At 39.7% G+C, this 26,867-nt stretch overlaps 1 protein-coding gene across 4 annotated transcripts in view; it reads left to right on the top strand.

Annotated features, from left to right (window-relative positions):
- The window catches only part of RAI14 (retinoic acid induced 14), a 133,468-nt gene that overhangs the window by 94,468 nt on the left and 12,133 nt on the right, over positions 1–26,867 (top strand). For 3 of the 4 annotated variants that reach the window (XM_036884895.2, XM_036884896.2, XM_036884893.2), the window contains 9 exons: positions 6,614–6,702; positions 14,780–14,844; positions 18,395–18,452; positions 19,156–19,226; positions 20,835–20,941; positions 21,418–21,596; positions 21,819–21,847; positions 22,860–22,946; positions 23,877–23,963. In XM_036884895.2, the coding sequence (XP_036740790.2) occupies positions 6,614–6,702; positions 14,780–14,844; positions 18,395–18,452; positions 19,156–19,226; positions 20,835–20,941; positions 21,418–21,596; positions 21,819–21,847; positions 22,860–22,946; positions 23,877–23,963 (772 nt within the window). The remainder of the gene's footprint in view (positions 1–6,613; positions 6,703–14,779; positions 14,845–18,394; positions 18,453–19,155; positions 19,227–20,834; positions 20,942–21,417; positions 21,597–21,818; positions 21,848–22,859; positions 22,947–23,876; positions 23,964–26,867) is intronic. The other variant, XM_036884897.2, reaches the window with a different exon arrangement.

Below are 26,867 nucleotides of genomic sequence, written 5' to 3'. Positions count from 1 at the left end.
TATGAATTTTAGCATTTCTTTCTTGCATTGTGGGGCATTGTAGACTGAGTGCTGGCTTTCATTTAAGTCATTTGTTTTTCTTATCCTTGGAGAAGGTGTATTCTTGAATCTTTTAAACTGTTTCTACTTTGGCCTAACACTATCAGAAAACACTTGAAATCACTCAACTTGTTCTGTATAATTAAAGTGACTCAGCACATTCTCTCATCAAAGCATTGTAGTGGAAATGCCCAAATATTTTCAATAATCAACTTAATTGCATGTAGAGTTGAACCGTTCTTTTTTAAAACTTGAATTTGCCCTTATAAATATTTAATCAGATAATATAGACAGGAACTTAACAGTTCATCCTGTGGAAGATCACACAGAAAATACCCAACACTGGTGTCATTCAAGGTCCCAGTAGGAAAGAGGTAGCACCCTCAAATAGGACAATGAGTTTAAGAAAGGAACTCTATAAACTGTGGTCAGATTCAACCAGCAAGGTTGGGAAAGCAACCCAGGGCTAGTAACAGTGGGAATTTATTTCAATACCCTCTGCTCTACTGCCACTCCCACCTGAAGGGCAAGGAGAGAGAACAGTTACCAAAACCCAGAGACCCTGAGCTGCAGCTGTAGCCTTGGGGGAGCTGACCCACAGGGCTGTGAGCTTCACGGAGGAAGTGGAGGAAGGCAGCCGCTGCCTACGTGTGACCGGTCAGGGAAGGGAAGTGGAAGGGATAATGCCCTGGACTCTTTCTTCTTATTCTCCCTTCTCTTGTACGGGTCTCCCATTGGTTGATCTCAACCAAAAGCCAAAGGACAAGGTGCCTGTTAGATGCAGTTTAATTAGATGTCTGCCTCCTGGGCCACAGACCCGGGGAAAAAGGTGGAGGGCAAATCTAGGAGGGCAAACAGACTGTGCACAGAATTAATGAACATTATAAGAGCAGACTTATATTTCATAGCTTTGCTCCCATTTCGCAGACATGCATACTCAGAACGATGATGCATGGTAGAGTTCCTTGTGTGTTTTGGAAAATGAAGTAGAATGGCTAAAATGGTCAACTCTCTCCTTTCCAAATGCTTTTCATGCCTATCCCCATGCCCATTTATCTTAGGAAATAGAGCAGCAGCTTTTATGTGACATCGAGATACAACACCTGGAAATTAGGCTTTTGTGAGAAACACCTTGAAATAGTAATATATTTAATTGAATCACATCAACTAAGAACAATTTTTTTTAACATTTTAAAAATCAATTTATTTGTTGTCATTAATCTACAGTTACATGAAGAAAATTATGTTTACTAGGGTCCCCCCTTCACCAAATCCCCCCCACAAACCCCATTACGGTCACTGTCCTTCAGCGTAGTAAGATGCTGTAGAATCACTACTTGTCTTCTCTGTGTTGCACAGCCCTCCCTGTGCGCTCCCCCCCCCCCACATTATACATGCTAATCGTAATGTCACCTTTCTTTTTCTCCACTCTTATCCCTCCCTTCCCTCCCTTTCTCCCCAGTTCCTTTCCCTTTGGTAACTGTTAGTCCATTCTTAGGTTCTATGATTCTGCTGCTGTTTTGTTCCTTCAGTCTTTCTTTGTTCCTATAGTCTTTGGGTTTGAGGTGAGTCTCTTGTAAGCAGCATAGAGATGGGTCTTGCTTTTTTATCCATTCTATTATTCTGTGTCTTTTGATTGGTGCATTCAGTCCATTTACATTTAGGGTGATTATTGAAAGATATGTACTTATTGCCATTGCAGGCTTTAGATTCGTGGTTGCCAAAGGTTCAAGGTTAGCTTCTTTAGTATCTTTCTGTCTAACTTAACTTGCTTATTGAGCAATTTTAAACACTGTCTGGTCATTCTTTATTTTTCTCCCTTCTTATTCCTCCTCCTCCATTCTTTATATGTTGATTGTTTAATTCTGTGCTCTTTTGTGCTTCCTTTAACTGCTTTTATGGGTAGTTGATTTTATATTTTGCCTTTAGTTAGTATTTGCTTGGTCTGCTTTCTTTGCTGTGATTTTATTTTCTCTGGTGACATCTATTTAGTCTTAGGAGTGCACCCATCTAGAGCAGTCCCTCTAAAATACCCTGTAGAGGTGGTTTGTGGGAGGAAAATTCCCTCAACTTTTGCTTGTCTGGGAATTGTTTAATCCCTCCTTCATATTTAAATGATAGTTGTGCTGGATACAGTATTCTTGGTTCAAGGCCCTTCTGTTTCATTGCATTAAATATATCATGCCATTCTCTTCTGGCCTGTAAGGTTTCTGTTGAGAAGTCTGATGATAGCCTGATGGGTTTTCCTTTGTAGGTGACCTTTTTCCTCTCTCTAGCTGCCTTTAAAACTCTGTCCTTGATCTTTGCCATTTTTATTATTATGTGTCTTGGTGTTGTCCTCCTTGGTTCCTTTCTGTTGGGAGTTCTGTACACTTCCATGGTCTGATCGATTATTTCCTCCCCCAGTTTGGGGAAGTTTTCAGCAATTATTTCTTCAAATACACTTTCTATCCCTTTCTCTCTCTCTTCTTCTGGTACCCCTATAATGCAGATATTATTCCTTTTGGATTGGTCACACAGTTCTCTTAATATTGTTTCATTCCTGGAGATCCTTTTCTCTCTCTGCATCAGCTTCTATGCGTTCCTGTTCTCTGGTTTCTATTCCATCAATGGCTTCTTGCATCTTATCCATTCTGTTTATAAATCCTTCCAGAGATTGTTTCATTTCTGTAATCTCCTTCCAGACATCATCCCTTAGCTCTTGCATATTTCTCTGCAGCTCCATCATCATGGTTATGAGCTTTATTTTTAATTCTTTTTCAGGAAGACTGGTTAGGTCTGTCTCCTTCTCAGGGTTTGCCTCTGTGATCTTAGTCTGTATCAATTTCTTCTGCCTTTTCATGGCAATAGATATATTTGTGGGGAGCTGGTGTGTGTGTTGGGTAAGAGAAAGTCCCTTCTTGCCAGTTTGTGGCCTTCCTCTCCTGGGAGAACAGCGGCCTCTAGCAGCTTGTGCTGGGCAGCTGCGTGCAGACAGGGCTTCTGATCTTGCCTGGCTGCTAATGGAGTTTAGTGCTGCAGTGGCTGTGGGCGTGGCCTGCCTCAGGCTGCTGCTCCAATATGGCCGAGCTGCGTTGGAGAGGGAACAGGCGGGAGGCTGTTTATCATGGTGAGGGGCCTCCGTGCTGCGCTGCGGAGGGTCGGGTGCCCAGAGTTCCCCGGGATTCCCAGCTGCTGCACTGTGTGCTCTGGGGCACTTCCATCCAGCTGTGGGGTCCCTGTCCCTTTAAGACTTCCAAAAAGCACTCGCTTTTCTTTGTCCCGGGGGTGCTGGCTGCGGGGACCCGCTCACAGGTCTTACTGTCCTGTTTCCCTAGTTTCCAGCACCCCACACACACTGTGTCTGCGCTCCGGTGCGGATGGCTAGGGCTGGGTGTTCAGCAGTCCTGGGCTCCCTCTCCCTCCCACTCCGACTCCTCTCCTCCCGCCCAGAGCTGGGGTGAGGGGTGCTCGGGTCCCACCGGGCAGTGGCTTGTATCTTACCCCCTTCGTGAGGTGCTGGGTTCTCGCAGGTGTGGATGTAGTCTGGCTGTTGTCCTGTGTCTTCTGGGCTCTCTTTTAGGATTAGTTGTATTGTTGTATTTTCAAAAACATATACGGTTTTGGGAGGAGATTTCCGCTGCTCTACTCATGCCACCATCTTGGTTCTCTCAACTAAGAACATTTTTACTGGCTAAAAATATAATTTGATTATGCAGTACAAAATTGCGAGCATGAATATATGTCCTTCTATAATAAGCTGTTTTCAAGTATATTTGTTTATTTTTTGTTCATTTTGTCTAAAAGAGCTGTGAGTGCTGTGCTATAGTTTTAGGTAAAATGCATACTGGTTAATTATGAATTGGGAAGCCTCTTGCTATCCTATTTTTCTCAGGAGGATACAATATTCTTCAAGAGAAGAGTTGGAGAGTTCCCAGAATAGAGGAAAAAGTCATTTCCTGATCTAAATTCTAATGAACGGGGCAAAACAAAATCTCACACATATACATGATTTATTGAAGTATATACAGTAAAATTAACTGGATCCCTCAATAAAATGAGTCCAGCTGTCAAAGATGGACTGGTTTAGATTGATGTCAGACTTCTCTTTTGAAAAGCGATGCCTGAGAAAGTTTCTGTTGTAGGATTGGATATTGAGCTCAGCTTCCTAACACCTCACTTCTCCTGCCTTGTTGTTACCAGTGACTTTCCAAATAATGATCCTGAAACCCTACGACCCCAAGCCACCCACAGAATAGCATGTTGCCTTCATCAGACAACATTCATCAACATACAGGAATGGCTTACAATAATGCTACATTGTCATAAATGTCTGCAGCCCCATATGTATAATGTGCAATCCAGAGGTAATCCAAGAATCCTCAGAGTCAAAAAATTACAAATATCTCATGGGTAGAGGGGTTAGTAACTAGAAGAGCACATAGAGAGCTGCACAGCAGCAGGAGATACGAGGTGGGCTTTTGGGTCTCTGGCCATGCTCTGTAAAATGGGCTTGTTCCATTTGTGAAAATGTAGCAGGCTATACAATTATATGTAGTTTTCTTTATATATGTTATACTTCAATCATAAGTTGTTTATCTATACACAAGTGTATGGTGTGTGTGTGTATATGCTAATTACTAAACCTGGTACTTTAATCTTTAGTATAGGATATGGCTGCCCTCTTATCCAAATAGTTTTTATAAGTTCTCCCTTAACCATAGGAGATAGCAGCATGAACAGCTTAGAAGCAAACACATAGACATTAAGAAAAGGTAAGTATTATTAAGCATTAGGACTTAACAATCTGGGGCATTTAGAGTAATAATGGGTTTGAAAACAGAATTCAGTAATGGAGGCTCTTAGTGGCGACTTCATGTCCTCAAGAGCAATTGAATTATGTAACATACTGTTACTAAGGCTGGGGAAATTTCAGAAACCTTCCACCAAGATCAGTTAAAATAAGTGGTATTCACATGTTAAAGAAGAGCTTTACTTACTGTGAAATTAAGTTACCCCAACAATGCTGAAAACAGAGATATTACTATACTGCTTTTTAGGAAGGTTCTTTTGGTTAAGCTGTGTTTATTCAGGAATTCCATTTAAACAAGTCACCACATTCCCAAGTCACTCAATATGATCAAAGTTTCACTGTAATGTGAAATCACCTACAAAGCAGATTTTGACTGTAAAGAGACATTACACATAAATTCCTGCACAAATGCAGAAATAGCTGATGTGATCAGAAACATGTAAGCCCAAATAATAGAATGTTCAGGCTGGAGGAAACATCAGATATCCTCTGATTGAATACTCACCCTTTATAATGGAGGAAATTTAGTCTCCAAGAGGTTAAACTGACTTCCCAGAGATACACACAGTTACTGTATGGCTGAATTGCAACCAGAATTGAAGTATCTCCATTTACTGACCTACCTTCACTTAGCCTAGTTGTTCAGAGCAAAAATGTGGGGCAGAGCTAATTTGGGTTTGAATTGGTTTAGCTTTTGGATTCGCTAGTTGGGTATGACCCTGGAACCCCAGTAACACGCCCTGTCTTGTGGAAAAATATTGCCTAGGTATTAATTCAGAGGTACAGACATGAAGGTACTGCATGGCAAGTATCCTGAGAAGGTTACTTCCTGAAATGACTGAGGCCAGAAAAGAACTGGAAAGGCCCACTAACCTCTTTGAGGGAAGGAGACTGAGAGGAGGGAAGGCGTCCACAGGAGAGAGCTCTGGGCCTGAATGCCCAGTGGATTTGTGCTTTCCCTCTGCCTGTAGAAGTTTCCTTCACCCTTGGGCCCTGCAGGGATGACTGGCATGGCATTTGGATGTTTCCCTTCTTTTCATGACAGTTCTGAACATACTGAGCATAGTTTTTGGTCCCATGTGTCATTAAGTGGACTTTCTTTGATGTTGTTTGCAAATGATTCAGTGTAGACACCTGCCTTCCAAGGAAGATAGTGGTTAGATTCACCTCAAAAGACATTTTGAGTCTTTTGAAAATTGAATGAAAATAGATAGTGTATAAAAGTGGCCAGTAAGAAGCGTGGCACATGTTAGCCACCTAACAAAACCTGTATGCAACTATTGTTCTTCAGCTCCAATACAACAAATGGATTTGACCTTGATGTTGTCCAAGTACCTGGACCATTGTTTGACTTAGGTTTCTCTTTTTAGAGTATATTACTTAAAAACAATGGCTTCGTTGAAAGCACTAGGCAACAGGAAAAATTCATAAATAACTTATTATTTAGGAATTTAATCTATTTGGGACCATTTGACATTTGACTCCTGTTTCCTGAAGAGACAAATAATGTAGTTGAATCTTACTTTTGTTCAAACCTGATCTTTAGATTGGAAGACCTAAGATCTCACTCATGTTCCATTATTTCATAAGATGTCTCAATGATCAAATTCTCAGACCACTTGGAATTTTTATTTCTTCATCTTTAGAATGATAGTAATGCCTACTCATTAGTAGCTGTGGAGCTCAAATGAGAGAAAGTATATATGAAGAGGCAAAGACATTATTGGAGATGAGCTCCAAAGAGTGGAAGTCTTAAGGAGATTGTGTTTCCCTCTTTTCCAGTTTTCATCTTGCTGCTACAAAAGGACATGTGGAATGCCTCAGGGTCATGGTTACACATGGCGTGGACGTGACAGCCCAAGATACTGCCGGTATGTGATCTTTATCTCTTACATCAACAAGCCAGAACAAGAGTAGGTATTACAAAGGCGGTACATATTCATTGTGGGAAATTTACAATCTGTAGATAAGCCAAAAGAAGAACATAGAATCACCTCCAGTGATTAGGTTTCAAAATTGTACCCTTCAAAGTGTTTGCATCTTATATGTGGTTAGTCAACTGGAGACCGTATGCTCCTTATCTCCCCATTTAAAAATACTGTTTTCTAAGATCATATATATGGGCCAAGCAACAGTCCCTAATTTTTCTTTTTATGAGTCGTGGCATGAGGTGATGAATGGAGTGTGTTGTTCAGGAGTAGTTGTTCAGCTCGCTGTCAAGTAGCTGAGATGAGCTGTGTGGACATATGCCATGGTCCTTATCTGGGGTGTTCACCCTTTGTTGTGCTTCAGGGTATCCAAATCATCTGGGCATTGGGAGGGGAGAGGGGAGGGGAATATAGGGGGAAAGGAGGAGAAAGAAAAGAATAAATAGTATACACAGACATAACCCATACATGTATTTATCCAGGCTCTACCCTCTGAGATTCAGATTCCACTGTCCAAAGGGTACTATCCAGCTGATATTTTTGATAAAGCTCCCCAGGTGATCTACTATGAAGCCAGTGTTGATAAATGATGAACAAGACAAAAGGAGAGAAAAGGAAGTGTAGTCTTATCTTTTATAAACATTGTTCTAAAATCCCAGGAGTCTCCAACCTGGGATTCTACCCCGGCTGGCTGCCGAAGAGCCAAAGCCACTACTGATGCCTTTCCATTTCTCCATTGTACTTGAAAATCTTTGCCTCCTAAAATGCTTTTTTGTTAGTTTCTTCTAGAATATGAAACCAGTCTACTTTCCTAGTCTTTATATAGGCTTTTCATTAAGCCATAATGGATTCTTTACACTCCCTGCCAAAAGCACTGGCCACCTCAAAGGAGTTATCTTGGGGGTGGGCTTAGTCAGGTATTTCAAGAATGCTTTATTACTCAAAATATGGTTGGAAAACTCAGAAGTGTTTTCAAAAAGTCTGTGGCACTTTTAAAGAAAAAAAAATAATCTTGGTATTTAGAAATCTTTATTCTTTGAAAATAGATTCTCTTTTTTAGGACAGGCCAAGAGCCACTTGAAGTCAAGTCAGGTAAACAAGGTGTCAAACTGGTGAAACCATTTTTAGTCAAAAATAGGGGAGTGATTGAAGTAACAATGATTTTCTCGAGCAGTGCCACAGAAAGCGCCAAAAAGTATTTTGAGGATGGCAATATTAGTAGAATAGTTTTCTTAACTATTTAACTATGAGAGAAACTAATTAAAGTCATCTTCAAACCCAAGGCCCATTATTTTGTTTGTTTTTAAAGTTTATGGTTCTGACTTTTAAAGTCATACCACATACACACAGAGCAGTATGATTGGCTGAAGTACCCTTGGTGAGCTGTCTGTCCCCTTAATGTCTGGGCAGTGTCCCAGAACATTGTTCAAACATTCCATGAGTTTGAAATGTCTCAGAGCTGCCACTTTCTTCTTAAGTAGATAGGGCTTCCTCTCTAAGAATATCATAACTTAGAAGAATTAGATTCATGTGAAAAAAATTGGAGCTATATATAGCTTTGTTTCACTGTATCTGATGTTAAGAAATAGATTAGACAGGAGTCTAGTTATTTCCTGTTTGGTTATTTCCATCATAACACAAACATCTTCTCTCTCTTATCTTCTTAGTATAGGGAAAAATGTTTGTCTAATACATGCTCATTGTAAAAAAATGAGAAATATAGAAGAGTACAAAGATGATAGCCCATGCTTTTACTCCTACCAAGAAGAAAAAATTCTACTGTTTTGCTCTATTTCCTTCCAGGTTTTCCTGGCACATTTTTATGCAATTGAGATCAGATTATATAATAAACGCTATATCCTGCACCCCCCCCCCCTTTTTTAATATTCCAAATATTCATTTGCCACACTGAAAGCTCTTAAGAAGCATAGTATCTCTCAGCCATACAATGCCATCTGCATAGATCTTGTGTTGACTACCAGAACCCCAATGCGGTGTTGAGGGGCCTAATGAAGGGCCTGGCAGTGAGGCTCCCACACGGTGCCCACGTCCATGCTGGCTCAGATGCCACCACCTCCAAAAAGCAGCAGGGGACACTGCACACCCAGCCTGGATGCTGCTCTGGCCCGCTCGGTGGGAACTGCCGCTGTCCCTTTTTTCCCCACTTTGACTGATACTGGTGGAATCCGGAGCACTTGCCGGCCCCAGAACACCGGGCAGACATTCTCGAGTTGAGAATGTCTCAGAACTGCCAGCCACGCCCTCTCACCTGACGTTTTCACTTTATTCGGTCTTCAGTTTATTGTTTTACTTTGGTCTGAACGAGGCACCAGCTTCTTGTGTTTTCTCGAGAGCATGTGAAGAGGGTGTAGGCACAAAAGAAGGAAAATGCTGCGTGGTAAAAAGTGGGTGGGAATGCCTGCTGTGTTACCTGGACAACGCTACTCAGACTTTCTTCTGTCACAACAAACAAGATGAATGTGATGGCTTTTACAGCCCATGCCTCCGTCCTTCCTGTTGGCTGTATCGCATACCGTATCCCTCTCTCCTCTCAGGAAAGCGTGTCAGACTCTAAGGGAAGGGTGAGGACTTTAGTCACTATGCCTTAGTCATCAGTGGTCAAAACATCTTTTTATGGTGGTGAAGGGGGATAAATGAAATAGCTCAGCTCTTGTAGGTGTTGCCTTCTCTGTAAACCTCCCTGAAGTATTGTCCCATTATTATTGACATACAGTCATCTTCAGTCCCAACACCCACTGAGAATTGGTACAGAAATCTGTTACCACAAATCATACTGCCCTATAGAGTTTCTGGAAAGAATTTTCAAAAGATATTACAATGACCCTTTTTCTTTTTCTTATCCACAGATACAGGATGATCAGATTGGTAGAATTTCCTACTTTTTAAACTAATGAATGGATTTAAGTTACAGAAGCAAAGGGTTTTTTGCATCTGTGTTTTGACAATAATCCTTCTATGTGAAATGCTTAGAAGTCTGATTCCAGAATTTTTATGGATGCTTCACAGTCTTAAGAGCCGAGTACTGTCAGAAGAAAAGGCCTTAGGTACAGTTACAATATGACATCAACAGTCACATCAATTTAGATGGCCTTGGAGGCTTAGGTGAGCTCTGAAGTGTGGGCATCGTGGCAGGGCCCAGCACATAGTGAGGGCTCACTACATTTGGTGCCTATATTATCATGATTATTGCTACTTCACCCAGATCACCTTTATTCCCTTGTACATATAAGGCTATTTTAAAAAGGTTTCACATCTTACAAAAAAAAGTTTGATAATCACCAAGCCAACTGCGCTCATTGTACGAGTCAGAAAAAGAAAACCCAAAGACTGGCGGAAGCTCGTGACTTATGTCTTTGGTTTTGGGGATCCCCCAGCCCCTTCCTTATTGCCTGTTTGCCAACCAGCATCACAGGCATATAATGATCACCTGGGAAAGTCAGTTCCTAAGCTCACTGTGCCATCTGTGAACTGGACCCACGTTTTTCTTTTAGCCCCTTTCATTGCTTCATTTGCTGTTATTCTTCACTGCTGAAGAATTGGCATTTCTGTCTATTTCTTTACAAAACACTTCTCCCAGACAAATAGCAGAATTGACTCCAGCCTCTTCTCGGGTAGGGGTGTGCCTGCATTTGGCACCCAGAGTATGAGCTAGGGTTAAACAGAAGCATCAACAGAAGAATCCTCTGTTTGTTATCAGTGCTTCTCTGAAGGATGAGCTTTCCGACTCCCTTTATTAGTGTGCGTACACGCTTGACAGTGTTACAGTACCAAAATAAGAGTAGCTTAAGCAAGGTAGAATTTTCTCTCTCTCGATCCCAATTTGATATGGTGGTGCAGCTGCACACCATGAGGGTCCCAGACTCCTGGTGCTGCACCATCAGGGCGTTACCGTGGTCCTAATGGCCTGGGTTAGCTCCCCGGAGTCTGCCTCCCAGCAGCAGCAAGGAGATGGGCATGCACAGCCCGTGAATGGCACACTCAGATTCATCACACAGGATATAATCTTTGGCCACACCTTTCTTCATGGGGAGCTGAGATTCTGGGCAGCAATTTGTCCAGTTAAAAATATAGAAGGCTGGTGATGGGGGGAGTCTAGTAAACATAGTGTTCCTCATGTAATTGTACATTAATGATACCAAAAATATATATATATATAGAAGGCTTTGCTATAGAAGGAGGTAGAAATGGAAACTGAAGGGTGATGTGTATTTTGTGTCACACTCTCTGGTCTTAAATTTTCTCTGATTCATTTGCACACTTTCATAATAAAATTTCTTTTCTCATAGAAGAGAGACTTAGGAGAGTAAGAACTGAGGTATGGAAATACCCTGATAAAAAAGGCTCCAGAAGGGGCAAACTCAAGAGCCCTCTCTCTTCTCTTGGGTCTGTCTCTTGGTGCTGGCTTATCTTTTGTTTTGGTTTCTGGGTGGTCTTCCATTCCTTATGCCTGCTAATCCCACTAAAATTTGATACCATGTAAAGACATGAAACATTATATTCATCTTAAAACTTGGGCACTTTAGAGAATGGGTCATTTAAAGTGTAACCCCAAATTATAGCCAGTAAGTATATTTCATGTTTTAATTTGGAATAAAAAACCAAAAATGATTGTATGATTTGTGGCACTTGCTGTTAACTCGTGTATAGGAGGTCACAAGGGTCAACTGTATATAATGACCAGCAAAACCTGGCTGTGAAAAATTTCAAATCTCATACATACACACACTTTTGATTCTATATTAAACACTGTGCAAATCTATACTGGGGAGACTAAGGGATAATTTCATAACCCTATTTAATAGTAAGAATGGTTATTACAAATAAGTGTTTTATACTCTGATCTTCTCTCTCCTGAGAGTATAACAAGATGAATGGACTTGTGCTTCAGAAATAAAATTTGAGTATAGGTGAAGATTTCTAAGAATAATGTTGTTTAAATATACTTAAAATTTACATAGCCAAATAAATCTATATGTTTGTTTAAATATATTTGACATTTTGAAACTGATTTTTAAGAAAATATTTTAAACCTTACCTAGTTGAGTATTATTTAATTCTCATTATTTTCCCAAGTGTTTATATATTATGATCTAAAGCTATGATTTCTCAAACTTTAGCCTTTTATTAGACTTATCTGTGTCCGATGACTTCATTTGTCTTAAAATTTTTCACATACACATGAAGGGTATGTTCTCAGTACCATCGATATTTATTATATTAATTAATTCTCTCCTCTAGTGATTTTAAAGAATTGAATAAATGGTTGTTGTCTGACATAGCCTCGGGGGAGGTGTCCCTTGGCTAGAATGGCTGGGCCATCCTTCCTAGACTCTCTCTATTGAGAAAGAGTCTTAATCTACCTGTAATAGCAGCCAACTCTTAAAAATAACACTAGTCTTTTTACGTAGAGGCAAATTTCTCTTGGAATGCACTTGAATTAGGGTTGTCCTGTTAATTGCCTATAGGGAAATTTCTTCCTGATATTCCAGAAAGATACACAGCTGAATGGGGGCCAGACTTACACACTGTCTTTTAGTGGTGAGATTGTGTTACTAATATATTCTCTCCAGAAAATTCTGCATTTGGAAAGATAATTTTATTTTAATGTTAGCAGTGAGAGACATCTTACTCCACTGTAGTGTTGTCCTGGCCATGATGCTTCATTTGGATTTTGAGATTACTTTCAGTGAAAAACACTTTGGTGCTCCTGGTTTAGGAAGACGCATCACAGAGCCAGGGAATAAAATAATTGGTTTTCTCTAGAAACACAGCACTCACTTGCAGGTATGACTAGAACACTCGGAGTAAAATGAAAGCCTGCTATTTATGTTATGCTGAGTTGTTCAAATCTCCCTACCATCTTCTCTTTGGAAATGGTGTCTTTTTTCCAATAGGTACTCTTTATGTAGAACAGCTTTTGTCCGGAGCACAGACAAATGTTAACACATCACATGCATGACATAAACAATCTTATACTTACAATCAGGATGCGTTCCAAAAATTCATCTGCAAGGCATTTGTTTAAAACTCAAAACATGTTTTTCCTTAGAAACACTGGTACAAATGATGGTTGGAGGCCAGCAAGCCCATCAGAGCTTATTGACTGCATAATATAACTGAACTCATGCCATTATGCATTATACATCCTGGAAGTGGGGATCTCATGCAGTAAAAAGAGGGAAAGGAAGAGAAGGTGCTTGTCTTCCTACTTTGAAGGATCTCGTTAGCCTCATTTTCTAATTTTTCTTGTGCGTGTGAGAGGGCATGGAGGGACTCCTACCTCTCAGTGTTCCATCCCTATGAAACAACACCCCCTCCCATTTACCTTAAAATCCCTCCACACAGCTTGTCTCAGGAAAGAGTCTGATCTTTTGACCTCACACATGCTTTTGTGCAGCTCACTATGGTTCTTAAACCCTCTACTTTTTAAGTACGGTGTTTCTTAGCTGAATGAATCTCCAGTGAGCTCCCAGTCAGTGTTACAGGGTGAAGACTTAATTCAGAAAGGAAAAACAGTATTTGGAGGCTGGACCACCACCCAAAAGAAATTGTTCCTCTAAGCCTGTTGTGTTCAACTGGGGATGATCTTGTCCCCAGGGACTCTTTGGCCATGTCTGGAGACTTTTCTGATTGTCACAAGTGGGTATCTGTGGGTGGGGGCCAGAGATGTAGGTTAACATCCTGCAATGCACAGGACAGTGCCCCACAGCTTAAAATGTCCATGGCACTGAGACGGAGACCCTGCTGTAAGCATGCCCCAAAGTGTGAGATGTGTACAGGTATATGTTGGGCCATACGTGGTCCGACAGTTTGGGAAATGCAAGATTTACCTAAGTGAATTGGGCTGGCTGCCAACAGTAACTTTGCTTCCCTCCCACCAGACTTTCTCCCCAGACTTGGGGAATGAGCACGCCCTCTAATCTGAGGACCTACTGTGTGTCAGCAGTAGTGTAGGCCCTGGGGACATGTAGCAGGGAATGACAGAGACAAAGCTTCCTGTCCTCACTGAGTTTATGTCCTAGTGGGGACAGAGAAATAGTTTACTACGGAAATGTGTGTGTGTAGGGGGTGGTGCTCAGTGCTCTGAAGAACAAAGATAGGAGCCAGGGAGTAAGGATAAAATGGAGTGGGGAAGGAATGGGAGTTTTAAATGGGGAGGTCAGGAAAGGCTTCATTCAAAAGGCAGCATTTGGGCAGCAATGTGGCAGGAGAGAGCATGCTGGGTGGTGATCCTAAAGGAGAATCCAGGCTCAGCAAAGAGCAGCTGTGAAGGTTACTCCTGTGCCCCACTTCCATGGAATTCTGTAGGCCTGTTGGGCACTGGGTCGTGGTGGGTGTAGCATTACGATTCCTAGTTGTCTGACCACAGAAGCATCTAAGAGCCTCATGTTGGAGTCATGTTCTGTGAAGGGAGCATAGAAATGCCGCTTCGATAGTGTGATGGTGTTTTTACAACTCTTGATCTCTTTCTGCCTAAGAATTTTGGATGACTTGAGAACTCCAGGTAACTTTTATGCCAGGGCTGGTGTGCATTTGGAAGAGGGAGAAAAAGGGTCAAAAGTAGGGATTAAAGGGTGTGGTGTTTGGTATGTTCCCTGCTGACTTCCAGGCTGCCTTTCATTGGCTCCTGGACCCGTGGTGGTCAGAGCCTGGTGTGACTGTTGTGGGCACAAGACGTTTGGTGTGTATCCTGATAGCTGAAAGCAGAACTTCTAAGCTGCATATCATGAGTCCACTGCCAGCTCAGAGCGTCACTGCACCCCAAGAGAACGGCAGCTGCAGTGGCCCCTGGATGTCACCCTGAGGGCAGGATGCTCTGTGTTCTCCCTACTTTTGTCACGCAGAATTTTATAGATAAAAAGTTGAGGCCTTACTCTCAAGAAGAACGATTCTGTCTTTGTTAGACAACTGTTCACTTCCTCATACTTGTCTTCATTACAGAGATAAAAGATTTAAAATGTGTGGCCCTTTTTTCCCATTTTCTTTTTAATCCATTTAGGACACAGTGCTTTGCACCTTGCAGCCAAGAACAGCCACCATGAATGCATCAGGAAGCTCCTGCAGGTAAAGTGGAACAACTGAAAGTTATAAATGTGGTACTTTTGAAATTTAAAAGTAACCTTATCTGTGAAAGAACAGATTCATGCACACACTCCTTTAAATATTATCCCAGAACCTGGGCCTCCTAAGAGGCTTTGGTATTAAAATGATAGCCAAGGACGAGATCATTTCCCGTAGCAGTTGCACTGGTAGGAGGAAGATCCTAATCCAAATTTGGAGTATCTTCCTGGGATCCAGCCTTTTTCTACCCTTTATTCAGCTCTTCCTTAATTTCTCTGCCTTTACATAGTCAGTTTTTTAAAAACCTTTCCATGCTCTTGGATATTCTTACAATACCGGATCTCCAGTGTCCTGGTGTTCGTTCTTTCCCTCATTGGCAGAATGCAGCTCTTCTTGAGAAGCAACGTTTCAGCAATGAATTCCTTGCATGTAACTTGGTGAGCTTTTAGTTCTTGGTTTTAGTCTTCATCATTTTTAGCCAACTCGCTGGATTGATAACCTTGGCAGGAAGTTCATAATGATCACCTAGGGTGATGACTTCCCCAAGTCTTTAAAGATTTATGACTATTTAATGAACTCTCAATAGCAGTCCCCGAACGGTACCATGCAGCTGTTGCCAGTCAAAATGCAAGCTGACTGTCTTCAGGAACAGCACTGGGCAATAAAATATGTGTTTGGAGTACTGTCTGTCCCGTTGAACTGTTGTCTCAGCCTACCTGAGCACTGTTTGGGCCCCAGCAGCTTGCTTTAATTTCACTTTGCAATTCTGTGTTTGGGCCCCAGCTGCTTGCTTTACTTTGACACTGCAATTCTCATGCAGAATGTGGTTCACGTTCTTGAACTTGTCCTGTTCTGTTGATCACACAGCTGCTTGTCTTGCATTATTGGATGCAGGCCACCACCAGTGCCAGGAATGCTTAACGTAACAGGTCTTTGAAGCGAAATTTGAGAAAAATAGATTAACATCTGTGATTATTGTGATTTTTATTGCAAGGCTTCTCCCTGAAGACAATTAAAATAGAACTTAGCTGCCTCTTCTGGCACTGGGCATTCTGGATGAACAAAAATCATTGATTTGCCCAAGTGCCCTGTCTCCACACCCTTGATCTTACCTTAAAAATTTTTTTTCTTCACTTATTTGTGTTTTAAATGTCCATTTCTATCCTGACTTGGCTATCCAGACTTTGCATCTGGCTCTGATTTTAAGGAAGAGTAAACTTGATAAGCTGGAAATCCTCATGGACAAGCACCAGATATTCTTGCCTTTAATGCAATTTTGTATCTGCTTATGCAAATGGATTGTTTTTTTCCTGGAGTCTTTGAAGTCTTTCAGCAGTTCCTTGTGCTGTTCTAAACAGGTGTAACTTGATCTCCATTCTTCTCCCCAGTGAAGGGCAGACAGACATTTCACCTTGTCTGTTCTTGCCTTCCCTAACTTGCAAACTGAATGTTACTCTCCTTTCTGGATAGCTGCTGAAACCTAAGATGTAAATGTCCCTTCATTGGGTTGCTTTCCATGGGTCCTGCATCCCCTCTAGTCAGTTCTCTCCTCCTTGTCTTGGCAATCCTGCCCCCTGGGATGTGAGCTCTGCTCTCTGCCCCGCCTCACGCTGCTGTCTGCATTTGCTCCTCTTACTGAGCTTTCACTTTTGCTTTTGTTGTCTGGCTGCTGAAGATGCTCCCCTTCTCCAGGGGCTATCATTTTAAGGTTCTGTCTCCTTAGGACATTGAGCACAATTGTAAGAGTCTAATGAGATTCTTCAAATTCAAATGAACTCTGTTCCTCCAGGATAGCACACCATGCCCCTGACTCTCTCTCCTATCAAGTGTTCCCTGGGCACTGTGCACTGGGTCGAGTATTGGGTATATGCTCATGAACAGCTGATGCAGCTTGCAGCCTGGTAAACAGGTATACACATAGATTTACACCTTACAAAACTGCACAACACTGAGAAGGAAACTGGCAGAGTGTCATGAGAGATAAGTCATGAGAGATAAGTGGGGCTGGATGGTCAGGGCAGGCCTTGTGGAGCAGGTGATGTTAAGCCGAGCACTCAGTGATCCAAAGGGCAAAGCATTTTAAGCAGACATACAGCAAATGCAAAAGACCTGAGGTCAGGCAGGCACTAGTCATGGAGGAAAGAAAGGCGCAGTGAGTGGGCCTGGGCAGAGTGGGATGGGGAGATCACAGGGCACAGGATGTGGGCCCAGTGTGTCATGATGGGCAGACTGTACTTCATCTCAGTGCAGGACGGAGCTGCAAAGGGCTTTTAAAGTAAGGTGGGGCTGTCACTGTTTTAAGGATCACTCTAGTTATGTAGACAATTGGTTAAAGGGGCTGAAGCAGACCTGTTGAGAGCCGCTGGGGGGCTGTGACAGCTGTCCAGGTGGGACGGTTCTGGCTTAGACTGGGTGATGGTAAGGGAAGAAGGGGAGAGAGTATGTCAGGTGTGTTTTAGAGACAGAACTGACAGGACATGGGGGTCAATTAGATGCAGAAGGAGGAAGAGGAGGAGAAATCGAAGATGACTCAGTGGTTTCTGGCTCAGTGATTTGATTGACGGTGGTGCTGTTGACAAAGGCAGGGAAGAGTTGGGAGGGGAATCCACAAGTTTTGGCCACGCTACTTCTGAGGTGCTGCCATCAGAGCAGAAATGTGAAACCGACAGTAGGTTATCCAGCCTGGCACTCAGGGTTGATGTGGGGACAAGTAAGAACACCAGCCTGAGTTTGCATCCTGTCTCTGCCACTTACTGCGACCTGAGCAAACTATTAACCTCTCTGTACCTCAGTTTCCTCATCTGAAAATGAGGGTAATAATAGTATCTAAGTAGGATGGTTAGGAGGCTTAAAACAGCTCTTTGAACAACACCTGGCAAAGTGCTCCCTCTGAGAGAATAGTGAGGCCCTCCAGGGTTTTGTGTTTGGCTGAAAGAGGTATGGCTGGAGCAATGGGAGGAATCCTCAGGCAGGTTCTAGGTGCTGAGAGGAAGAGGGTTTGCAGAAGAGGGCGGGGATTGCCAGCGGGAGGTTCTTAAGAAGAGCACAGAAATGTTTGTTGTCATTAGAAACATGAAGTTCGTTGGCGACTTTGAGCAGGGCCATCTCTGTGGAGTCCAGAGGGCAGACCCCCAGCAGTAGGGGGTTCTGGAATGAATGGGCTGTGAGGAAGCAGGGATTCTGAACAGAAAGTTGGTTTTGTGAAGGCGGACAGAGAATTAGGGCAGGAAATGGAGGAGAGGTGGATGAAGGTGAGAAACCCTAGAGCCTGTCTGTTAGCTGCTGGGGACCATCTGTCGGGGATGGTGTGAGGAAGGGAGAGGAAGGGCTGGCCATGGAGTAGAGGGGTGGGCGGGGGGGACAGTGTGCCTGTGTCCTGAATACTTAGAGACAAGTCTTCCTCCCCATAAGAGACTATAGTTTCCTGGAGCACAGCAGTGGGGCTTCTCAAGTTTATACTCATCCTAAGAAGTTGCATCAGACCTTGCAGGAAAAGGATGAACTGAATAGAACTGAATTTTATGATACGTATTTATTTATTTTTGTCTCATAGTCTAAGTGCCCAGCTGAAAGTACTGACAGCTCTGGGAAAACAGCTTTGCATTATGCAGGTAACTTTCATTCTCTTACCTGTCCTCGAATGTAAGAAATAGTAACTTTCACTTATTCAAGCTATTGACTTCACCATATTCCTGATGCTGTTCTCTGCCATCATTCCTAGACATTACAATTTTTCTCAGTTTGCGAAATATGTAGGTTTTTACCAAGGTGTATAACTAGAATTCAATTGCCTACTGAACAACCAGTAAAAATTGTCATGGGTGTTACATGTCCATTAATGTAAGGTTCTTGTTCAAACTCAGAGATATTCATAAACATTTGTAGATTTCAGGTAATGTATGACACAGAATTTTTTATTTGGGGATCAAAAGGTACATCAATCAGTTTTATCTGTCATTGTTTTTTTTACTATTACACAACTTCAAATGACAAAACATTGACACCGAACTCTGAAATGATTAGATTTACAAATTTCTTTTGAGTGCTAGTTGTGGAAAACTTCAGTCCCGCGAAAAGCTAAACCCAGTATTTGCCTAAAGGCAACTGGCAGTCACTGGCTTTAGGTGGGGATAGCACTGAAATTGACCAGTAATTTAAAACAGCTCTTACTTAACCTTCTTGACACCTTCTCAGTGCCACTAGAGTAGCCTCTGCAAACTGGGTAGGACATGAACTTGCCCTTCCTAGAAGTGTTTGGTGCCCCAGTTTGTGACAGTCACTTTGAGACTGGCTGTTGTGTTTTCCTCCCCTCAGCGGCACAGGGCTGCCTTCCGGCTGTGCAGGTTCTTTGCGAGCACAAAAGCCCCATAAACCTCAAGGATTTGGTAAGTACCAGGTGGCTACTAGAGGTGGTGAACACTGCTTTCTAGAGCACTATGGGTTGACTTTAGAGAGTCACTAAGACTTTAGAGACCCAAGCATTCAACAAAAGCCTATTCCTTTCTTTTTTTTTGCCCCCATTGGGGATTTTTTTTTTAATTAAGTGTAGTTGATATATAAGCCTATTGCTTTTCAACCTAGGTCCTCTTCTGCAAAATGGGCTTAAGTATTAACCCTATTGGTCCCTAAACCATTAAAAAAAAATTTACAGCATGTGTTTCTTGTATATGTATATTTGTTCCTAAGGATGGATGTGTGGTTGGCTTAAATAATAGGCTCAATTTCTTGATTTAAAAAAAAAATAAGTCTAAATAGAAGTTGTATTATTTTCTTTCTGAGCCCCTTGTATTACCTTGGGTACTCCTGGTTAGGGTTTCCCAACTTTGAAGACCACTATATAAACCTCACTGGGCTATTTTGAGAATAAATTTACATGTCTGATGCTCCTGGTTACAGGGTTAAATCTCCCACTGTCGCATGGGAATTGACATGTATGCATTATACCTGATGGGGATATTGTGAAGCGAGCATATAGAATCTGTAGATAAATTCACATTCCCTGAATCTTAGTACTTTAAATGAGAAAGTATTATAGCTTCACAGGGATAATTTTTTAGACAAGTGTCTGAAATTCCACTTTAAGCGGAGACTTAATCTTTAAGCAGCAATTGTATTTTTTTAAATCCCCATGTTAAAATAATTGAATGTAACTGATTTTTTCCTTTGCCTATTTGAATGCATCTACCTTAAAAATTACTGTTCACCCCATTTTGTGAGGTATATTCAAGGAGAGAGCAGAATAAACTTCTCTTTATGGTTTGTATCATTTGAGTCAGGCTCTTTCACCCTAAGACTGGAGATAGCCACCAATATATTCTTTCAGTATTTTTAAAATTTGTTTTATATTATAATATCTAACTTCTTAATCCACTCTACATAGATAATATATGAGTTGGGGGATCTAATTTCCTTTTTTTCCCCAAAAGAATTGCCAATGGTCATATTAAATCATTCTTTTCATTGATCTCTTAATAGAGTCATGTGTCAGCAATAGACAAACTATGTTATGTTTTGTTGCCTTGTAAGATCATGAAATGGTATGCATCCTAGAAGAGAATAGTGGAATGGAAGAATGCTTGTAGTTCACTTGGAAGAAGGCTTAGAGGGTGGTGGTATCTATTGATGTCATGTGGAAACCAGTCCTTCATTTTTCTGGAACCATCTCCTAGTAAACATGGTGTGGTATACTTGCCTTGAGTGTTTGCATACTTTGTGGTCCACTGTCTCTCGCATCATCACCAGACTGAGTGACAGCTGAGGGAACAAGCAGCCCAAAAGGCTGAGGCTCCTGAGGAAAAGTTAACAGTTGTGAAATAGCCTAAATAGAGCTGTGCTAGGCTATAATGGCAGCCCTTCTGCGGCACCCACTGTCATGGTGCATCAGTTATAAGACCAGGAGGACAATTAAGGAATAAATGTGGAAAGAACAAAGAACTTTGCAGTTCTGGCGTTTGGTATCTGAGTTAAAATTTTACTCTGAATTTGTCTCCTAGGATGGGAATATACCACTGCTTCTTGCAGTACACAATGGCCACAGTGAGGTCTGTCGTTTTCTTCTGGATCATAGAGCAGATGTAAATTCCAGGGACAAAAATGGAAGGTACCATAGAATTAGAAATCATGTGACTTCAGTTGATATCTACATTTGGGGTGTCTCAAAATATTACAGCTGTCTTTTGGATCATTAGTTATACAGTGATTTTAACTTACTTTTAAATTGTCTGCCTTTGTGATAATCAAGAATCTGTTTTGACTTAAAAATTCCCCCCCAGACCTCTGGGTTCATCACTGAGTCTGTGATGAGACTGTTAAATACTAAAGTGAATAGGCCATTTCCTGTGACTTTTCATACAAAGTTAAATAAAAGTAAATATACTGCTTTTTAATAATGTATAGGTACACTAAACTGCTTGAGGTGAAAAGACACAATTTGTGTTAATTATAGTAGATTCCATCATATTTAGAAGATTTTTTTAATCTGCTTTTCTGGAAACTCTTTTCAAGACAAGTGAAATGATTTCCCAGGAAAGCACCTTCATATTTTGTTAATACTAATTTGGTGTCTCCTTTTTTTAGAACTGCTCTCATGCTGGCTTGTGAGATTGGCAGCTCTAATATCGTGGAAGCCTTAATTAAAAAGGGTGCAGACCTAAACCTTGTAGATTCTCTTGGACACAATGCCTTACATTATTCCAAACACTCAGAAAGTGCAGGAATTCAAAGCCTTCTGTTATCAAAAATCTCTCAGGATGCTGGTATGTGAACAAAAATAGCTACTGTTGTTTTAAATTTATCCACTCCATTTTCCCCAAAGAATGAAAGAATTTGTGCAATACGATGTGTTTTATTATTCTTTTAAACTATTCTTGAAGAAAAATGAAGTGTTAAATATATGTGTGGTGTGTATGTGTGTATCCCCAACTCAGAGTATAAGTCATGATTCTTACAGTTCTTTTTTCTCATTTTTTCCTCTATAGATTTAAAGACACCAGCAAAACCAAAGCAGGTATTTATCTTTCAGGGAGAGTGTTGTTGTTTTTTTTTTTCCTTCATCTTTGCTTATGGGTATTTGAAAATGTTCTGATTAAACCACTCTGGAGTTCATTAGAAAAGTGATAAAGACTATATTGAAGATACTTAAAGAGTAAAATATCTTTAGAATAAATGACCTATTGTTATAAAGTGGTAAACGTTTTCCTAATAATTTACCCTGTTTCCAAAGCATGTTACTTTAAACTTGCTACTTACATATACATCTTTTCCTGAAATGTACTAATATATCCTATTTGGGTAAAATTGTTTGATGTGGTTTTAACTCTGAGAGTGAACAATATTCTAAATACATGTAATTATCACATGGATTTTAGGCTTCCATCTGTGGCAATGTTATTTAGGGAAACTAAGAGATTTAGCTTTTTATTTCATTTTAATTGGAGCTTTTCTAAAATGTCCTTTGCTATGTTATTTTGGAGTTTTTCCTAAAAACATAGCTACCACTGTGTATTTTATTAACAAGATGTAGATTTTGCTGTTTATTTATTTAGGCATCAAGGCTCTTGGAAAAAATTATAACAGCAGCAAATTCTCCAAACTGAATTTTTTATGTACTAATTGTATTACTTCTTTATCCATAACCTTCATAGATGAGGTATTTTTTAAGAAAAGGAGTACAAATAATTTGAGGGTGGGGGAAATACCACTGCTTTGCATTAAGGGGGAAGCTGGGCTCTCAACTGTTGTGGACAGCTCCTCATACTCTACTTTCCCAGTTCTCCACACCAACTGAATCTGGATTTTTTTTTGTGTTTTTTATTTTCTTGCTTTTAAAGCATGGGCTGCTGGAAGAAAACTAGGATCATGCATATTATTTATTTTTATGTTGGTAGCAGATTTTAGATCTTGATATAAGAAATGCATGAATTACTGAGTTTTTTCTCATTTGTTTGGTGAAGCTATTTGCTCAGACTTTACTAACCTAACTAACCCACTTCCATTCTTTGGACTGTGATAACTTACAGCATGATCAAGTCTCTAAAATAAGCTCAGAAAGAAGTGGAACTCCAAAAAAACGCAAAGCTCCACCACCTCCTATCAGTCCTACCCAGGTAAAAACAAAAGCAAACCAACAGTGAACAAATACACAACAACAACGCCATAATTTTGTCATTTTGTGTTTAAGCCAAAAAGAAAAGTTTTAGAATTGATCCTTCAGTGCACATTTAAAATTTTCTTTAGTGGTTTTAAATTACAAATAGTGCTATGAAGGATTTTGCTTATTAGTATAGAAATAATGTTGATTTTTAATTATTTCAAAACTGAAGAATTGAACAGTATCTTTTTAAAAAGCCTCAAAGAAAGTTCTCAAAATCTTATGACAGAAATTTTTTCCTTAGGATAATAATGTCAGTCTCTTTTTAATACCTCACATTAACAGCTCAAGTAGTGGGAAAGAATGGGGTAGCTGATGAGGCAGTTCGTTGAAAATGATTTTAGGTGGTTCCTTAAAACATTTTAAAAATATGTTTGCATTTCTAATTAAATTTAAGTTGGCTAATAGTAAAAGCAGCTTTTATTTCTTAGTGTATAGTGACTACTGTACAGAGGAGGAAGCTCAGATATCTGTGAAATGGCAAATAAAAATAGGCTGGAGTTTGCTATTAAAAGAATCATAGGCCATAAAAAGAATCATCCTTGTTCACGTACTTGAGAGAGGTATATCTTATCTGCTAAGTAATACTGAATCTGTTAGCATATTCATTAGTAATATTCTCAACCTGTAATAGAGGTTTTATAGATTTGTTAATTGATTCTAGTGAATATAGGAGTAAAGTTGTGTAGTTATACCCTACAAACTTCCAAAAAGTTTGAAATAGCAGAATTACATTGAAAATGTGTTCCCCTTGAATTAATTGAAACCAAGGATAATTACTGTTAGATTTATTTGCATTGGCTAACTAGGTTAACTCTTCGGCACTGGAGAAGAAAATGCTGAAAGGAAGCATTCTTTATCAGTGGTTTTCATTTTGTTTTTTTAGTTGAGTGATGTGTCTTCTCCAAGATCAATAACTTCAACACCCCTTTCGGGAAAGGAATCAGTATTTTTTGCTGAACCACCCTTCAAGGTATTTCCTTTCTATGTTCAATTTATTATCGAATTTTAAAATATGTAATAGAGTTGATTTAAGTCATACAACTTTGGGAAAAATAGAATATAATTCTCCATGATTGGTTTACAACTTTTTCATCATAAAGCACCCCTTGATTGTTTTTTCTGGCATGGACTCCATACAAAGAGAATAGGATGAATAAATGTCATTCATTAACTAATAATTAATTTTCCTCATTTAAAAAAAAAGGCAAAGAACTTACCTGAAAACCAGTCTTCTTACCAAATTTAGTTGATATAATGACAATCAAAAAGAAAGAAATGTTTGTTATTCTCTGATGTCTTACTGAGAAACACTTGTATATTTTTAATTAATGTCTCCTGACTACAAAAGTAGTATGTTTTTAATTTGGAAATTTTAGAAAATAGCATCTAGTAATGTGTATAATTATTGAGTCGCTATGTTGTACATCTGAAACCAGCATAAGGTTGTATATCAACTTTATTGCAATAAAGAAAATCCAAACAAGTAAATGAAGGAATAAAATAAATTTTAGGAAATACATTAAGTCTTGGTTCACCTGATTCTGTAGATTTGTGACTAGAAAGTATTTTAGGGGATGAGGAGATATTTCAGCTTAATAATCTGTTTATCTAACAGTCAGTAGGAAATTATACTTGGAAAGAAAGTATAATTTCCAATTGTTATTATAAAATTTCAATGGTATAATTATATATTTATTCTCCTATGTAATTACTAAGATAAATTTTCTTTTAACCTAAATGTACATTGATCTGAAAAATATTCTACCAGCTATTTATCATTTCCCTCACTTCAACTAGATTTTATTAATGAACTCTTAGGATGAATACCTATACAAAAAAAAGCAAGACAAGAAAAGGAAGTTGTGCTCTTAAAATTAGTAGCCTTATCATTTAATGTGATTATGGCTCAAAGGAACCAATGGATTCCAAAGAATAATGTCACAAATTAAGATTTTGGAAAATGACTTCAATTTCTTAAAAAACACACCCACACACCCATGAGATAAAGACTAACACCATTTAGAATGACTGAAGTTTAAAAAGATTAAAAATACCAATGTTGGTGACCATGTGGAAGAATTACAACTCTCATACTCTGTACAGGAATGGAAAATGGTGGGGCTACTGTGGAAAACTGTTTTGAAAGTTTCCTTTGAAGTTTGACATGCACCTATATAGCCATTCCTTTGAAGTAGCCATCCACTCATAGATGTTTGTCCAAGAGAAATTAAAATATATGCCTTAAAAAATCTTATACATATATTTTTATGGTAGCCTTATTCAAATATCCCCAAACTAGAAAACAACCCAAATGTCTTTCAACAACTGAATGGATAAGGTGATATATCTGCATAATGGAGTATTACTCAGCCATTTGAAAGAGTGAAGAGCTGTCCAAGCAGCATCATAGATGAATCTGAAAGTCACTGCTGATTGAAAGAAACCAGACACAAAGAAATTCATACCCTATGATGTCCCATTTATAGGAATTCCAGAAAATGAAAAAAGGAGAGTAGTGGTTGCCTGGGGATGGGGCGGGCAAGGGCTTGGCTATGATGAGGCATGAGGAGACTTTTAGAGGTAATGGAAATATCTTATATGTTGATTATACTGGTGATTCCATGAGTGTATATCTGTCAAAACTCCTCAAATTATAGACTTTAAATGGATGCAGTTTGTTGTACCTTAATATAGTTGAAAAATGAAAAGCATATATTTTTTTAAGTGAAGAGACAGCTTTTTGTAAAGACAAGCTTGCCATAAATGAGCTGCTCTATTTTTAGCATTCGGACCTTTACAAAAATTCCTTTATTGAAAAATTACCTCTCTTATCATGGTCCATGGCTCATCGAGAGGAAATATAGTAATTTCTGTCAGGTTACTGTATTTTGTTTTGAAATGAGAGTCTGCTTTGAATTCCAATACTTTGAAAAAAGTCTTAGAAGAGTTTTTGCAATGTATTAATAGACATACTCAGGGAAAAAGATTGAGAAGAAATCTTTAGGGGATTAATTATCATTCTAAGCCCATAAGAATTTAATCCCCTTATGAAGTTACCTTTATCGTCCCTGACAGAGCTTATTTACTACCATTTCTTTTAGAGATATTAATAATAATAATAAAATTTAATATATAAAATGATATAGCTAAAAAGTATTTCTAACATATTTTAGTCAGTGTATCACCCAGTTAGGTAAAACTTCTATTTCATTTCATTATGAAAGTAATATATAGATATATTTTTTGAGAGGGCATCTCTCATATTTATTGATCAAATCGTTCTTAACAACAATAAAATTCTGTATAGGGGAGTCAACGCTCAATGCACAATCATTAATCCACCCCAAGCCTAATTTTCATCAGTCTCCAATTTTCTGAAGCATAACGAACAAGTTCTTACATGGAGAACAAATTCTTACATAGTGAATAAGTTACATGGTGAACAGTACAAGGGCAGTCATCACAGAAACTTTCGGTTTTGCTCATGCATTATGAACTATAAATCAGTTCAAATATGAATATTTGTTTGATTTTTATACTTGATTTATATGTGGGTACCACATTTCTCTCTTTATTATTATTATTTTTAATAAAATGCTGAAGTGGTAGGTAGATGCAAGATAAAGGTAGAAAACATAGTTTAGTGTTGTAAGAGAGCAAATCTAGATGATCAGGTTTGTGCCTGTAGACTATGTGTTAATCCAAGCTAGACAAGGGCAATAAAACATCCACGGATGCAGAAGATTTCTCTCAGAACGGGGGGGATGAGGTTCTAAGCCTCACCTCTGTTGATCCCCAATTTCTCACCTGATGGCCCCCCTGCGACTGTGCCTGTCTTAGGTTGTTCCTCCCTTGAGGAATCTTACCCGTCTCT

Source organism: Manis pentadactyla, chromosome 2 (genome assembly GCF_030020395.1).
Source record: "Manis pentadactyla isolate mManPen7 chromosome 2, mManPen7.hap1, whole genome shotgun sequence".
Lineage (NCBI taxonomy): Eukaryota > Metazoa > Chordata > Mammalia > Pholidota > Manidae > Manis > Manis pentadactyla.
The sequence above is the reverse complement of the archived record's forward strand: the minus strand, read 5'-3'. Positions and strand labels throughout refer to the sequence as shown.